Below are 17,344 nucleotides of genomic sequence, written 5' to 3' on the forward strand. Positions count from 1 at the left end.
GTTATACACTTATCAGCAACAGTGGTGGGCCTATAGGTCAAATATAAGTAACAATGTGGATTTCTGACATTTGGAATGAGATTTTCTGCAGCTGTCTTTGTTTCTTGTAGGGGAAACAGGAGCACTATTTAAAAATGAACATTTATTTCACATCGTTTATAATCTTTTATACAACCATATCTGAAGAAAACAGACAATCTGTTGCTATAGCAAATCACAAAACTGTACTGAGTAATAGAAAGGAAGATTTAATTCATTAATAGAAATGAGACAGCCCCAAAGATTGTGTATTATATGACTTCCTTTAATGTAAGAAATACATGTTAAAAACTTTGACGATCTTAATAAAGATGTTTATTGCAGTTTAGTAATCAAAAAATAGGAACAAACGCACTCCGTCCGAGTCAAAAAGAATAAATCCAAATATATAACACAAGAACTCTTGTTCCTTATGGTCTAAATGTTGACTTTGATCCGAGCTGTTTTTTATGAATGTACTTTGAGTTTCATATTTGGTGATGTTTGTATAATGTTGTTGTTCTTGTATTTACTCTTATCATTCTGTGTTTTTTAGTTTGATCAACTGATTGTTTCTAATTGAGAATAATTGTATGCACCTGTGTATGGCTGTATTTAAGCTCGCTTCACTCTGAGCGAACACATATCTTGAAGAAGGCTATATGCCGAAACGTTGGTGACAAAAAAAATCATTTGCAAGTGAGTGTGCAGTCAATATTTTGTGTTATATATTGCAGTTTAGTGACAAAACAATGTTTCACGTTCTCAATTCACATAGGCTACTATATGATCTAAATAATATTTGAATTTAAAAACAAGTATTTCTCAAATAGTGTTAGAATGAGTATTCTTAAAGTACCCAGATAGTTTCTCTTACAGAGTACAGGGGTTTTCAAATTGGGGTCCAGGGACCCCCAGAATTTTCTAAGGGGTCCCCAAAAAATTTAAATAGAATAAAGACAAAGCAAAAATGGAAAAGTCTACTAGCCAGTTATTTAAGTAAACAATTTGCTGTCTTTATAATATCACAATTACTGTTTATCTAACACAGTTTAAACATTTCTTTACACAAAATATAGATATATGGATATGAATTTAAGGAAAGGGGTCCCTTGCTAAAGGTTCATTATCTGGGAGTCCCGGCTATCATAAAGTCTGAAAACCCCCGGTGTACTATATCCAATAAAAAATCAAGTGCAAATTACAACAAATAAAAAAATAAAAACAAATAAAAAAACTATGCTTAATGTAGTTAAAGCATGCATCATTTTCTTAAGGGCAAATCATAATTATTTCATCACCATGATGTTAAAACCAAAGGTAAGTAGTTTTTAGTCGTTAGAAATTGCAATATTTCACATATTATAACACATACCAGCTTCTGTCTGATGTTGGGGAAGTATTTTGCTGTCCATTCTGTTTTAAACACACAACATTTAGTATTTACATTTCTATTTTGTTGCTATTTTCCAGTTGTGTTTTTAGCGTTGATGGTGTTGCATCAAATGAGTAATTCTTGATCAAAATCCCACACGGGCTGGATAAAAGTCAAGGGGGCCACCTCTAATTTAGGCTACTGTAGAAACATGGCGGCAAATGAAGGTGAATGAGCGAAAGAACGTGTTTCTACCCTTTACCAAAGACATCCTTCATTCGTTGACCAAAGGGTTCTGGAGGGTGTGTAGATGTGTAAGAGGGACTGGAAGTATGTTGATGCATGACTGCTCTTTATCAATTCTGCAATATTGATCGAAAAATAGCTTGATATTATCGAGGAACAGCTCGTATCCGGTAGGGTAAAGGAGCAGAAGAGACACTAAGAGTTCCCTTCAGACTTAGTGGTTGTCCATCAACAGACAGGAAAGTAAACTTCTGCATCAGAGAGGTGAAAAAGAGAAAGAGCTCCATACGGGCCAGCTGCTCACCTGGACACATCCTCTTACCTGTAAAACACAGTAAATCTGTTCACTAACGTGGTTTGATCTTAGTGTGGCACGTTCAAAACTTTGCTTAATTGCCTCTGCAATTAATCTTGGCCATCGCAGAAGTTCTGAAGAGAGCTGAAAATATGTAATTGCGTTTCCATTAAAGTTTTTGCAAAAAACTTAAAGCGTTATTTTCAAAAAGTCTACAAAAAAAAAAACGATTGGGAAATGACAGCATGTCTACTAGCCAATGTTATGCGACTAAAACGTAATTTGGTTTGGCTTGCAATAAGTCATTCTAAAAATAATGTTCGACTTCATACGGCGCCACAAAGATGGCATCAAAATACTGCGAGAGCAACTTAAAACCATACAAAGCAGTCGACTCCCGAATCGCTCTTGCTGTATTTTAATGTCATGCGCTTGATGGTTCTTGTGATGTCACATTAATTCGAAAACACCTCTTGTGTCTTGTCCGCCAGTGAAACATATTGTGCCATATTTAAAGCAACCCTATGTAGTTTTTTTACCTTTAAATAATGTCTCTAAAATTATTTCAGTAATAGAACAACTTTTAACTGGACAAATTGTACTGTTACTGCAACCTGAACAGTCTCCTAGCTGCTACAAGCACACTCTGAAAGTGGTGGTGGAGGGTAGTGATGGTCGTTTTCGAAGCACTGCTTCATGAGGCTTCGAAACATTTACGAATCTTTTGTTTCGAATCAGTGGTTCGGAGCGTGTTTCAAACTGGCCGAAGTCACGTGATTTTAGCAAACGAGGCTTCATTACGTCATAACTGTTTCGAAACGTTTCAAAAATTCGATGGTTCACCACTAGGGGGAGTTGATCACATGACCAGTGTCTAATATGTTAAAGTGAACTCGGGTCAGTTTTATTATGAAAGTTCATAAAACATTTATCCTTCTGACTAATAACACTAACATTTTGTCTACTTTTTGTTTATAGACAGATTTAATGACAAACATGTGCATAATTAAAAGGGTAGTTAGTTTTAATGATTTGTTTGCCCTAAATAAAACTAAAAACACATAATAGACTTTAACTATGTCTTAATTAAGTTAAATAATTTTTTGTACATATTTTAATACAAATCTTGCTATTATTTTGTTAAAAAAAGTGTAAAATGTTCGGACATATCTGCTTTTACACTATTTTGACCAGCAGGGGTCGTCAGCGTGTGTGGTGTTTCGAACTGCTTCGAAAAACTGAATCAATTTTCGAAGCAATTGGTTCAATTGATTCGAAGCTTCGAAAAGCTTCATTTCTCCCATCACTAGTGGAGGGTAGAGCACACAGCCCCGCCCCTCCCCCTGCCAGGCACTGTTGCGCTTTTCAACCACATGGTGGAGCTGTAAGTCATTTTTACATGGCAACTACATAGTGTTGCTTTAAATAATCATGTGACTTTCACGCACATCAGGTGACCTGAAAATCGGTTTCAATTGCAGTTTTTGTGTTGTATTAGTTTTTCGAATTGCCTGAAAAAACACCTCACCCGAGTGGCGATATATGTGAAATTGGTGTGTTTCCATTGGGTGCATTTTCAATTTGTGCAATTTGAAGAGTAATGGAAATGAGCGTCAATGCCTCTTCAGTCGGAACGATAGGGACTAATATGGCTACGATGTAGGGCTGCGCAATATATAGTTTCAGCTTCGATATCGCAATGTGCACATCTACAATGGTCACAATGCAGAACAAGTATAAAAAAAAAAAACTATTTCAGATGCCTATGTCAGTGTTACCCTATGCCAGAACGGATTCAAATGGCAAGGAGAAATCACAGATTTGGTAACATTTCACCTTGCGTCTAAATGGTTTATGATAAAAGTGACGCTTGCGTTTGCCAAACACTCAATCTCATGTGTAATCAGAGTTTAGTGTTAAGTCTTGCAAGTTTTTTTGTCTACGTGAGCTTCTCTTTTATCATAAACCCTTTAAACGCATGTGCAGCAAGCACTTATTTTGACAAAACACATGATTAACATGACGCAACAAACACATATTTTGAATTCGCCCCTCGGAAGAGAAGTCACCAGCCGCCGTTGAGAGCTAGTACTTCCCATATGGAAAATACATGGTAGGAAGACAAAATATCACAATGCCCCCTGACATTAATTAATATGTTTGTTACAGTTTGGCTATGGATGATACCCAAGATAAGATATATACAAAAGAATATATATATATATACAAAAATCTATTAAAAATCAATTTCATTGTCATCATCATTACCTATTGAAAAAGGAATAAAGTTTTCTTTCTTTAAAAATTTGCCGTTTTCATCCAGGAAGTGTGCGGGGTTGAATTCATGTGGAGTGCTGTACTCATTCAGGTCCTGTAGAATCAGCTTTAGCATGGGAAACACTATCACACCCTGTAACCAGACACAACAGAGTCCAGAGTAAATATACATCACTGACCTGTGAATACTGTGGTACAATGTTACATACATTATGTAAAGACCTTAGGAATGAGATGTCCGGCCACTTTGATGTCCTTGTTGGCCACTCTTGGAGGGGTGAAGGTAAGAATGTTTGCAAACCTCTGGATTTCATGAACGACAGCATAAGTGTATGGAAGGTGCGTCCTGTCGTCCATCAACGGCTGCCGCGTCTGCCCGATCACCTGATCAATCTCACACTGGACTTTCTCTACATGAATATAAAGAAAAAAGCACATAATATACAGGGTAATTTGGTTATTGCCCTCCCTTTCTTACATCAGAACAATTGGTAAGCTACACAAAAGGTTGTGGGTTCAATTCCCAGGAAAATAAATGCATATGATCAGTTTACCAACGCTTGGCATATTACACCCAAACATCCATTAGGTTATGACAGTCTCAGGACATGCATTAGTAGTTTAAGTGTTTTTTTTTAATGTCTGACATCCACCTTGCACATCTGGGTATTTAACCATGAAGAGTAAACCCCAGATGAGAGTGTTGGAGGTCGTTTCGGTTCCTGCTGCGAATAAATCCACCGCACAGTACGTGAGGTTTTCCTCTGTGAATTCTGCCTCACTGTCAGTACACTGAAAACAACAGAAGACGAAAAATTATTTACATGCATTAATTTTACAAAACACACTTTCAAGGTTAATGTGATACCCTTATTAACTTAGACATCATTTGCATATTACGTATAAATGTAGTTTTCTGTGAAGTCACCGCTCAGGTGATCATTCTTTGCTTTGGGGTACAATTGACCCGGTTCAACACATGTTTTTTTTTTTACAAAATACTTTTTATAAAGGAGGGTGCACTGTGTCCTTACTGCTGATAAAACTTACACAAATCCCCCTAAAGGAATTCAAATACATGATGATATCCTGCTGTAGGACAAACCCACTTTTTCAATCTCATCCAGATAACAGTCAATGTAATCTCTGGGGTTGAATGGATCTCTCTCCTCTTTATGTTTCTCGATCTCCTCCTGAACAAGGGCCTTGAGTTTAGACATGCTGGAAAATGCAGTCTGATGTTTGCCAGGTAGCAGAGACATCACGGTGGGAAACTGATCATATAACTGTGAAAAAACAAACAAATCAGTAAACAAACTGCAACAACATTTTCAACATATTGGGGTAAAAACTGTTCAAAAGTGATTTTAGTGTTAGATGTAAATACAATGATGCTTAACCTACATCTACTCTTCTACAATTGCCGAAATAAGCAAACATTTTGAAGATAGCATAACATTATTTCTTATCTTTATAGTCCTTAAAGGGACACTCTACTTTTTTTGAAAATAGGCTAATTTTCCGGCTCCCCTAGAGTTAAACATTTGATTCTTATAGTTTTGGAATCCATTTAGCTGATCTCCGGGTCTGGCGGTAGCACTTTTAGCATAGCTTAGCATAATCCATTGAATCTGATTAGACCATTAGCATCATGCTAAAAAATAACCAAAGAGTTTTGATATTTTTTTCTGTTTAAAACTTGACTTATCTGTAGTTACATCGTGTAATAAGACAGACAGAAAATTAAAAGTTGCGATTTTCTAGGCAGATATAGTTAGGAACTATACTCTTATTCTGGCGTAATAATCAAGGATTGACAGTGTAGTTTCTAGCCAAATACTGTATGCCTAGAAAATCACAACTTTAATTTTTGTGTCTTAGTACACAATGAAACTACAGAATCAAGTTTTAAATAGGAAAAATTTGTGAAACTCTTTGGTTATTTTTAAGTGTGATGCCAATGGTCTAACCAGATCCAATGGATTATGCTAAGCTATGCTAACCGTTGAGCCTATTAAAAAAAAAAAGTGGAGGGTCCCTTTAAAGGCACGCAATGTTGCATTAAAATATGCAAACATGACTACCAGAATGTTATGTGTTTTGTTCAGTTGTGTAATTATCCCAAATGTTTTCAATAATCTTTGAATTCAGAGAATTCGCCCCTGTATAGGGTTGCTTGTCAACAGTGTTATCCTCATTAAATGTAACAGTTAATTTTGTTTATTAAGTCATCCATTAACATGATTTATGCAACCTGATCTCACACATTTCCGTCGTATAGTTGGAATATTTTGCTCATTTATCCGTGTCACTGTCACGGATCTCCGCACCCCTCCGCGTCCCCACCACGAACGCTCCCCTCCGTGCCAGTTTCACGTATTGGCCACTCAATTGGTCTTCCTACTTTTAAACCATTGTCACTTGGGTTTGGGGTTAGATTTGAGGTTTGGGTTAGGATGTCACTTTAACTATTGGTTTATACTATTTTTTCAGTTTTTTTAAACAATTGTCGCCTGACGTTAGGGTTAGAGTTGGGTTTGGGTTAGGATGTCTTTTTATGTAACAGAAAGTCGTTCTAACCCCAAAACCAAGCGACAATGCTAACAAAATAGGAAAAACAATTGAGCAACCAATATATGAAACCGACACTGAAAAGAAAGTCCGTGGTACGGACACGGAAAAACATGGAGATCCGTGACAATGACACAGGTAAATGAGCAAAATATTCTGTGATTATACCGGATTATACGGAAATCCGTGAGATCAGGCTGGATTTGTAAGTCCTTTCATCGATTTCTATCAACATTGAAGGTGATGCCTACAACTTCCTCCTATCATTGAACGCTCTTTAAACACCGTCATCAAGCTGCGCCGTTTTTGACATTTGGCGGCCTCTAATGGCGAAAATGACATATTGTGCCTTTGGGTTGAAATATGTATTGGTTTGGATGTTAAAATACTGTATTCCTAATAAAGTTTAATGTGTAGAGTCAGTTATTCCCTGAAGCAATTAATCTGATGATGCTAGTGCACAGATATAACACACATCTGGTTTAATATCTACATATGTAATTTAGTCTCATACCCGACCCCAGTTTGAGATTGGCACCTGCAGGATGTCGTTTATATACTTCAGCATCAAACTGAATTTATGGTCACCATACTCAAACCTGTGACCAAACACTAGGCCAGATATGATGTTAGACACTGCAATGACCAAAACATGGTGAGGGTTGAAGGGCAAACCTACAACAACAGAACAAAGGGCCATATGTAAGGTTATGAGGTTTCATAACAAAAAAACGACATGCACATATATTCCACTTTATGGAATATATAAGAAAACAGATTTATATAAACTAAAGAAACAAAATTCATTTTAAGCTCATTTGACCTTCAGAAAGACACATGCATGTGCGTACTGTGGCCTGTAGAGGGAAGCATGTACCTAAACATGCTTATCAATTCATTTCAGCACTCATCTTACGCATTGAAGCAATAATGGATCTCATTGTGATATATTAGCCGGTTTATGCTTCTCGCTGACCTCGTTCACTCTGTATGGTATCAATGAGAAAGCGACACTCCTGCAGGATGGCATTTTCTAGAGTTTTCTTCCCCACACCAAAGTACCTCAGTGTGGACACGGCAAAACGCCTCTGCTGACGCCACAGGTGCCCATTAGACATTATCAAACCTACAGAGAAGCAAAAGTTTCAATTCAAGGCAAAAATTAAATGTTGGTGTATTAACCTGTTTTGTATTCGTACCTTTTCCATTAATGAGTTTTTCACTTATAGGGAAGTACGGCCGGTCCGTGAAGATGTCCGCCTGGTCCACAAACGCTTCTTTAAAGCTCTTGTATCCAGTGAGCAGTATATAGGGTTGGCTTCCAAAGAAAATCGTGCTTACATCTCCATAGCGCTTGGCAATCTGAAACATTACAACATTATGAAAGCACTTATTTATATTGGTGATCTCACATTAAACATTAGCAAACATTTTAAAAATGACATTAAAGCATAACATTTACAAAACATCAAAGCAAGTAGCATATATAAATAAACAACACTTCTCAAAAACTAACTTTATGTTTCTTTATGTTTATGTTTTATGTATGACATCATTTACTTCAATTCAATGTTGTTTAACTCAACCATGGACATGTTTTACAAAAAGTAACCAAATACAGGGTTCCCACTATAAGCCAAATGTCAAATTCCCTGATTTTCACAGAATTTCCATGACCTATGTCCAGGATGCCATGAGCCTGGATAATGTAGTGTACACCTGACCTGAGTTTATAAAAAATTCTGAAACGAGTAAAAAATGTTAATAACCATCTGATTAAATTGTAATCTTGAGGTCAGTGGAGCCCTGGACACGGAAATGGCATTCCTTACGTCAGAACTTAACAAGCGGATTACATTTTGATAAATGGAAACTAAAATATAAAGAATACAAACAAAAATCCCTGATATTCCATGACTTGGACAAACAAATTCCCTGACTATCAACGTCTGGAATAGACCATTAAAATTCCATGATATTCCAGAAATTCCATGACCCGTGACCCTACAAAAACCAATGTAAACAGTCGAAACAGATACATACCTTTTGAAAGGAGCTTAATGGATCTTTAAAACCAATATTCATCAAGTTTCCAATGAAGGGCAGTGGGAAGGGACCAGGCGGCAAGTTCTTTGAATGAACATCCCACAGATGTTTCACCAACAGCAGAACGCACAGAAATATCAAGACTCCTTTCACATCGATCCACTGACCAATCAGATGTGATAATGTCTGTAATGTCATGTTGGCTGATACAGATATCATTAATATTACACACTCGAATAGGTATAATTATTACTGTTAAAGTCTTATTTAACTCCAAAGCAATACAATCTTATGGTGTTAACAAAATAACCCATGCACATATTACATTCAAAATGCGATTTTGTTTCTCTGCTAATGATTTATGCAAACAATTTCTGTAAATGCTATTCTTTACTAAAGTTGATGAAGGTTTTTCTCTCACATTGAAGGGTCAGTAAGTGTATAACCATTAAGGAATAATTGTACAGAATTTTCTACCATGCATGCAAAACTAGGACACAGTTATACATGTCAGAGAGAAAATACTTTGAATTATCATACAGTTCTCAATACCTAATGAATCAATTCATGCAAGAAATTATTTCACGTCCTTGAGGTTGTAAATACTGAGCCATAACTCATCATAGCAGACAGCATCTATACTACCTGAGATGCCAATGGCCTAATTTCCTCACTTCAATGTTTAGATAAATATCAAAATGAACCTATTTTGTAGTTGTTTTTAAGTGTGTTTTACTTAAAGGTGAGCTGACGCCTGTATACCTAAAGAGTTTATAATAGTACCTCATAGGTAGGGTTGCAAAATGCAAGACTTTTCAAGGCAGGAAACTTAGGATTAGTCGCGACTAATCGTTTGCAGAATAAATGTTTTTGTTTACATATGTGGGTGTACTGTGTATAATAATTATGTATATATAAAATTATAAACGTATTTAAACTTTCCTCCTTTTTGCAACTCTAGTCATAGGTACATATTGCTTCTAAAGAGGGCATATTGGCTCAAATGTGCATATTGTTATACCAAACGTATGCATATTAGTTTGTCTGTCTGTCTAATGCAGATAACACGTCACGCAGTGCATAAAATGGTTCACTAACAAACTTTAGAGACTGCTATAAACTGATCGTTAGAGGCAGAGATTTCCAGCATGTTTTTAGGATTAAACATTATGCACTTTGCCCCCTAAACAAATACAAGAGTGAGTGAAAGAGAGACGTAACTTAGACTGCTTACAACTTCAACTTTATCAGCACGCGAGTTCACAGATCAGCAACAACATGAGCAAAACCAACAAGTGTAAACAATCAAAGTATCGAAAAAAAAAACAAAACGATATGTGTACTTACACAATGATATGATATTTATAGATAAAACAGCCGAGCGAGGTACAAAGCACGAGCACGGAACTGGGCAATGTTATTGTCGTGACGTCACTTTGCTCCTCCCTCGACTCCGCCCTTTTAGAATAGTTTCGCAAGTTAACGCTTTGATAATACTGAGTTTTGTCTTTCAGGCAGGCGTGAAAATAGATTTTTACAATTGTAGTGTAATGGTAAATTAAAAAGCACTGATGTTTTAAGTATTTGATTGTTTATTTATTCAACGAGTTGTGATTGGTTAAAGAAGAATTATGTGATCCTCGCTCAATAAATAAGAGCTTGTGTCAGATTTTACTTTATTTTAAAGATTTTTTAAATATATATTTAGGTGTTGTAGTGTTATACAAAAATACGAACCAATTTGCAAAGTACTACATGGGTTAAATATCATACTCTGTGTCTAAGAATTGTATTAGAGTACTTTTTAATGTTTAATGTAAAATCTATTATTTTTGGTATTAAAATAGGAATAATAATAATAATAATAATTACAAGGTTAAGCAAGTTAATTTAGATAAACAGTACGTCACATATTATTTTGTGAAATTTTCAGAACATGGAAATATTTTGTATGTTTCTTCTGTAACATCTTTTCCATTATTGTTACATGACAGTGCATAACTTAACCAGACACAAGGATTACAACACTTTTTTGCATTATGTTTTGTATATGTGACACACCATTACAATTAGGCAACATATGTAAAAAAAAAAAACATACAATACATCTTATTTATTAAAGAATGTTGTAAGAAAACACACAAAAGAAATCAGGTGGAGTGAAAAGAGCAAAAACTGTGTTTTACTTCTACTTTCAGCCTGAAGTCTCAATTTCATATCACAAGTACTGAGCTAATATCACTGAGACTGTTTTTATACTTTTTCCAGATGGAAACAATTGAGAGGATCAAACCAGCCAAAATCTTCAATATCCATTTTTTGCACATATTGATTTTAATGCTTTTACAAATGTGATACTTTATAACAACTGCACAGAAGAAACTATACACTATAAAACTTGAACGTATAGCCCTTAGTTGTGAAGTAAACAGAGGTATGAAACATTTCAGATCATCTGTCAACACATAACATAAATATCATTTATAAGTGTTTTTAAGTTTATGTTTTGTTTATATATATTTTGTGTGAATAGTGTGTAGTACTGTATTACAAACATAATTTAAGATGGCAAGCTTTTGTGTTTTCATCACTTTGCCACTGTGAATTATCTACAAGGTTATTTTTTCAGGTCTAAGGATCAGTAAGTGATCTTTATTATTCCTGACATTTCAAGGATCCGTTTGCCAGAAGTCCATTAGTATTTTCTGTGTTTTTCTCAAGCAGCACAGCTGATCGCAGAAAACCTAAATGATCTAATAACTGCAAATACTATGAATTGGATTGGCATAGAAAACTGAAAATGATCTGCCAAAGGGGAGAAAATCAAACAAGGAGGAAATTTGTAACAGCAGAAATCTATTCTACAGTAAATTCACAGTGCATGTCTCCACAAAACAAATATTATTTCATAAGACTGATGTGATTGATAAACAAAAGTTTCTTTCTGGTTTCTGGTGCGCATCCATATACTGTAAATATCTTGCAGCACTCCAATAAAGAGTTTTACAAAGTTCACAGATGTGTCATATAAGTTATTTGTGAATGGTTTGATGCGATCTAAAGTCTTCCACGTTCCTTCTGTTTCTTCATCCCAGAATAAACCTTCCACCAAAGGTCACACTGCTTCACCGTGACTCCTCTTAACGTCAAAGACGCTGATCAACCTGAAGCAAACCTTCTCATTATAACGGACAAATCAAATTAGACTTTTCTTTAATTAGGTTCCGCTGTAACCTTCATGGTGTAGTTGTGAGGTCTCATCAATGGTGACCATCAGATCTTCAGGCTTTAAGGTGCCCGAGGCTTCAGAGTGATTGTATGTGATGTAGTGTGAGTCCACTGTATGAGGCAGTTCACTCATTTCTTTCATGCTAATGCAGTTTACTTCACTCTTGCTCCGTCTGTCATTAGATCGAGGCCCAAACATCCACTCTGGTAAGAGACAAAGAGGATGAATTAAGGTTCATATGGCGAGAAAATGAGTTGATATTTAAAATATTTATTTTAGGTTGAAAATAGAGATCTGGTCTAAATACTGTTCCAATCTGTCAATGTGTACACAAATTAGCAGCAGACTTTTTGTGAACAACTAACATTTTTTTAGTATACTTAGTCAGAACGTCATGACTGCAAATGCTAAACCTACATCGCTATTTATTTGATAAATCTTTGTGAAATAATAATTGTGGAAAATTGTCAGAAAACAAGAAGTACAGGACACACAACAACATGAACAACACAGGTGAGAGGTAAAACTAGGATAATTTGGATTGACAGAGGATAGAAATGTCACCAGGGTAAGATAAACACAAAACAAGGCACTCAGACATACATAACTTATTACATTTGTTTTTAACTAAAATGTTCTCAAATTATTCACTTCTTCTTATTCAAGGGCATAAAGTACGTAAAAGTAAATAGCCATGACTTTATTAACCCATCTGATTTTCTTCGTTCTTTATTCTCCACACCACTCCAGCTATATGCAGACTATACTGATGACAAAAACTAGTTAATCAATACACAAGTTGATCCACACACAGTTTAGGGAAGGGGTATCTCCAATTCACCAAACATATTTTGGCCTGTGGGAGGAAAGCTGAGTACCCAGATTAAACCCTGACACGGGGAGAACATGCAAACTCCACACAGAAAGGCCACCTGACCTAACCAGGGCTCGAACCGGGGACCTTCTTGCTTTAAGGAAACAGTGCTACACTGCAAAAAATGATTTTCAAAAAATCTTAGTATTTTTGTCTTGTTTTCAGTAAAAATATCTAAAATTTCTTAAATTAAGATGCGTTTTCTTGATGAGCAAAACGACCTAAGAAAATAAGTCTAGTTTTTAGACCAAAAATCAAATTTAGGTGATTTTGTGCATAAAACAAGCAAAAAAATCTGCCAATGGGGTAAGAAAAAAATCTTGAACATTTTTCTTAAACACTAAATTCAAAGAAAAATTTGCTTACCCCATTGGCAGATTTTATCACTTAAATGTGATATTTTTGGTCTAAAAACTAGACTTATTTTCTTGGGTTGTTTTGCTCTTCAAGAAAAAGCATCTTAATTTAAGAATTATTAGATATTTTTACTAAAAACATACAAAAATAAACAGACAAAAATAAAAATAATTTTTTTCTTGAAAATCATTTTTTTGCAGTGGACCCACTGAGTCCACTGATTTTAAAGGGGTCATATTGTAAGATTTTTTAAAGATGTAAAATAAATCTTTGGAGTCCCCAATAGTGGATATGTGGTTTTAGCTCAAAATACCCCACAGATAATTTATTATAACATGTTAAAATTGTCACTTTGTAGGTGTGAGAAAAAATTTGCCGTTTTTGGGTGTTTCATTTAAAATGCAAATGAGCTGATAAAATGCAAACACTGATCGCCATGATGGTGGATTGTTGAAATTGTAACTCAATTGTGCCGGCAATTATTTTTTTCTCTTTCTCTCTGCACTAAATGGCAGTGCCGTGGTTGGATAGTTTAGATTAAGGGGTGGTATTATTGTAATAATCTCGCTACCTACGTCACAAACCAGGCAAAATCTGATTGACCTTTTTTTCACATACTTGCAAAGAATGGTTTACAAAAACAAATTTACTTAGTTGTTCTTATTCAAGCACTGGGGACCCAATTACAGCACTCAAACATGGAAAAGTCAGATTTTTATGCTATGACCCCTTTAAGAGGTAGAGAAGGCTTTAATGAAAAGCATAACGAGAAGCTAAAACAACAGTGTCCATTTTGGTAAATGTCACAAAACATGTCACAAATTGTCTAGATCATTTTTGAAACCAGAATAAAAAAATTGAAATGAGAAATTATATTTTGCTTTTTAAAGATAATAAAAAAAAACATAACTTTTAACTTTTTAATCTGCCAATAGTGTAAGCAAAAAATCTTGAAAATTTTTCTTAATCTAAATTCAAGAGAAATTCAAGAGAAATATGCTTACCCCATTGGCAGATGTTTTTGCTTTTTTATGCACAAAATCACTTAAATTTGATATTTTTGGTCTAAAATCTAGACTTATTTTCTTGGGTCGTTTGGCTCATCAAGAAAAGACATCTTAATTTAAGATTAAGATTTTTAGATATTTTACTGAAAACAAGACAAAAATACTAAGAATATTTTTTTCTTGAAAATCATTTTTTTGCAGTGTGTGTTCACTGGGTTCGAACCCATGACCTTTGCTCTGCTATAGAGGGGCAACTAACCCTAATAATTAATCCATGTACGTATTAGTATTTACCTACCGCTACACTAATTGATTAACAACACCAATGTATCATCTAAGTGCTCTAATCCTCATCATTCAATCTGACTGCACTGTGCCCCAGTCTAACTGAACACTTCATTTGTTTAGACCCGTGACTGACACCACCACCCTCAGCTACACCGTGCCAAAGGCTGCGGTACAGGCATTCGCCTTTGATTCAGAAAGCTCCAGCATCCTGGAATTAAGATGAGACGATACGAGAGCAGCGATCGGCCCCACCGAGTAAGACTGAGGGGTATTTGCAAACCAAACTGAATGATAAGCATTGCTGTGTGATGTCATGTAAACTTCCCGTGCAAGAGCTTGTGCCAATCTGATTGAAAGCACTAAAAGCAATCCGGTTTCAGTGATTGGTTTAGTGAAGACAGGAAGAATATATTTGTTTTTGCCTACAGGTGTTTTTGTATACCCATCACTCCTCTACATCTTCTCTTCAAGCTGAATGATTTGAGGTATCAGAGAGAGAGAGACAGAGAGAGAGAGAGAGAGAGAGAGAGAGAGAGAGAGAGACTGGATAGTAAAAAACAACATCTAAAATCTTCACATTTACACCTCCCAAGACGACCACAAATGCACAGAACACATGGAGAAGAAACAAGTGCTTGGTGTATCTAGAGATTTCAGAAAAACCTCAAAGGATTGTTGAGTGGTTATGTTCTCTCTTGTGTGTGTGTGTGTGTGTGTGTGTGTGTGTGTGTGTGTGTGTGCGTGCGCGCGTGTGTGTTTGTGCATGTGTTCCTCCTCTGCTTCATTGCTTCGGGTACGTCAAGGTCTTTGAAAAAGATAATGACTATAGAAAAATTTAATGTTTTCTGTTATTATATTCATGATACTTAGCTAAAGCTTGAAAGAAACATTTTTTTTTAAATTATTTTATTTGGTTGTTACTTTGAGTTTGTTAGCTCTGGAATAATGAATGGATGGACAGATGAATGAATGAATAAATGATTGAAATCAATCAATCAATCAATCAATCAATGAAATGAAATGTGACTTTGCAGTGTTCAATTGATGTCTGCTTTAGAGGCAAGTTTTAGCATTTACTATAGTAAACTGTAGTAAAATTCCAAGACACTGAAATGTTTTTTAACCTCATGGTAAATATGAAAGTAGTATACAGTTTATCAATTGATTAGTTAGTGCTACATATAGAACATTATAGTATGCATTAACCAAGTAATTACTAGTACATATAATTTACTACAGTATACTATAGTGAAATACTAAAGTATTTTTCATGTGGGACCCACAACCACACAGCAACCTTCACACCACATTGTCAGAATCATGCTTATCTCATTACATTATATTTCCAGAAGGGCATCACAATTTCCAGAACGCACTTACCTACAAATTCATGCACGAGATCCTTCACCAGGTGACCCACGATCGCGTAAGCCACGGCCACCACCACCAGCGCGGCCATGACCAAGTACAGGACCGCTTTAGGCAGCTGAATTGAGTCCCTCGCCGGTGTCCTGTAGTCGGTATACTGCTGGTCACTCTCCGAGTATGAGTACTGGAAGATGTGCTCCAGCCCAGACGTGTGATTGGAGTCAAGCGGCGGGTGACTGGCGCTCATGCCGCTCAAGTCGGGCTCCAGAGCCGTCACCATGGTGCTCGTCATCGCCTCCACCCGATCCATGCTTCGATTGACAAATCCTGCAGATTTATTCACAAGGGGCAAGATTTGGGAAAGAAAATAACTCCAGTCTTTGATGGCTGTGGTGTTACATAACATTATGTCTTTGGATGCAAGCTTGTCACTTCGGGTGGCGGTGACCTCCGGCATCACCGTGCGTGCGCAAAACTTCAGTTTATCCAAATGTGGGTACAAGTGTTCTCGGACGTAATTTGAAGATGAGTTTGCTCTGTGTGAATGTTCATTTTCTGGAATTAACATGGGGTGTTAAAATGTACATGAAAAAGTATAGAGATTACAACATACCTGCACGTCAAATTAATGCGTCTTCGTTCCCGAATTCATCAGGGGTTGTTATACATTTCTGCATGAACATATTTGCGACAATTATTCGTGTCCAGGAAAAGTTAACGGTATTTAATAAATATCCATTGGAACATTGTGGTATATGAATCATACATGGTGACAGAATGACAGAAATTAGGCTACACCGAACCTCCAAACCGAGCTCCCGCCTTAACGCTCTTCGGAAAAGTCGAGGTATACGAGTTTGATGTTTGCGTCTATAAAAAGTCTTTAAGAGTAATAAATATCCATCAGAAGATCATTGTCGCAAGCCGCGCGTCAAACACGTCCACACAATGCACCGTACACGCGTCAGCATTTTCTCATGAGCTCCGAAGACGCGCGTCAGTTCTGTACGCATGGGGAATAAACAGGAGCGCGCTCGCGCGACCACTCGTCACGTTCGAAATCATAAACGTGGGTTGACCTGGAAACCAACGCGTGCGGTTTACGCGTCCCTTCACGATTCTCCGCACGCGCCGAACGCGGTGAGGTGTTTTCACAAACAGGCAGCTTCAAGGTTTAACTTTTACGCAGCACTTCAGACACGAGCTTGTGCGTGACCATCGCTGAATCGTGCTGCACTGGGCTGGAGTTGTGTTTTATAAGCGTTTACATCATTCATTCAACGTGGAAGAGGCTTAATGACACTGGACAAGTGAAAGGATCGTCACTTCATGTTTTAATTAGTTGAAATGAAGTATGTAATAGGAAGCATACAATAATATCTGTCTGATTTCC

The 17,344-nt window shown here is 36.4% G+C and overlaps 2 protein-coding genes across 4 annotated transcripts; both read right to left on the reverse strand.

Moving 5' to 3' along the window:
* Positions 1-283: 283 nt before the first annotated feature.
* Positions 284-10,286, reverse strand: LOC129430624 (cytochrome P450 2J4). Of its 2 annotated transcripts, none has more exons than XM_055187999.2 (10): positions 10,176-10,286; positions 8,826-9,031; positions 7,982-8,144; positions 7,759-7,908; positions 7,321-7,457; positions 5,321-5,497; positions 4,865-5,003; positions 4,434-4,621; positions 4,203-4,344; positions 284-1,961 (listed from the first exon to the last, which is right to left on the reverse strand). In XM_055187999.2, exons 2-10 carry the CDS (start codon positions 9,024-9,026, stop codon positions 1,786-1,788), a joined length of 1,473 nt encoding a protein of 490 aa, XP_055043974.2. In that variant the 5' UTR covers positions 9,027-9,031; positions 10,176-10,286; the 3' UTR covers positions 284-1,785. The 2 variants fall into 2 exon arrangements, with proteins under 2 accessions (XP_055043974.2, XP_055043973.2); XM_055187998.2 differs by having other exon boundaries at positions 7,297-7,457; positions 10,176-10,284.
* Positions 10,287-10,430: 144 nt separating this feature from the next.
* On the reverse strand, positions 10,431-17,115 carry LOC129430626 (uncharacterized). 2 transcript variants are annotated; one of them, XM_055188003.2, is made up of 3 exons: positions 16,565-17,115; positions 15,964-16,487; positions 10,431-12,260 (listed from the first exon to the last, which is right to left on the reverse strand). In XM_055188003.2, exons 2-3 carry the CDS (start codon positions 16,406-16,408, stop codon positions 12,046-12,048), a joined length of 660 nt encoding a protein of 219 aa, XP_055043978.2. In that variant the 5' UTR covers positions 16,409-16,487; positions 16,565-17,115; the 3' UTR covers positions 10,431-12,045. The 2 variants fall into 2 exon arrangements, with proteins under 2 accessions (XP_055043978.2, XP_055043980.2); XM_055188005.2 differs by having other exon boundaries at positions 15,964-16,278; positions 16,565-17,108.
* Between the last annotated feature and the right edge of the window lie 229 nt (positions 17,116-17,344).

Source organism: Misgurnus anguillicaudatus, chromosome 13, assembly GCF_027580225.2.
Source record: "Misgurnus anguillicaudatus chromosome 13, ASM2758022v2, whole genome shotgun sequence".
Lineage (NCBI taxonomy): Eukaryota > Metazoa > Chordata > Actinopteri > Cypriniformes > Cobitidae > Misgurnus > Misgurnus anguillicaudatus.

What these genes read in the sequence shown, in the direction of transcription:
- LOC129430624 (XM_055187998.2), bottom strand. Translation starts at nt 9,026, where the DNA reads ATGACATTACAGACATTATCACATCTGATTGGTCAGTGGATCGATGTG. An exon ending in AAAACTCATTAATGGAAAAG is followed by an intron (nt 7,909 to 7,981) that starts GTACGAATACAA and finishes GCTTCTCTGTAG; the next exon opens with GTTTGATAATGTCTAATGGG. An exon ending in CCGGACATCTCATTCCTAAG is followed by an intron (nt 4,345 to 4,433) that starts GTCTTTACATAA and finishes GTCTGGTTACAG; the next exon opens with GGTGTGATAGTGTTTCCCAT.
- LOC129430626 (XM_055188003.2), bottom strand. Translation starts at nt 16,408, where the DNA reads ATGCCGGAGGTCACCGCCACCCGAAGTGACAAGCTTGCATCCAAAGAC. An exon ending in TCTCGTGCATGAATTTGTAG is followed by an intron (nt 12,261 to 15,963) that starts GTAAGTGCGTTC and finishes GTCTCTTACCAG; the next exon opens with AGTGGATGTTTGGGCCTCGA.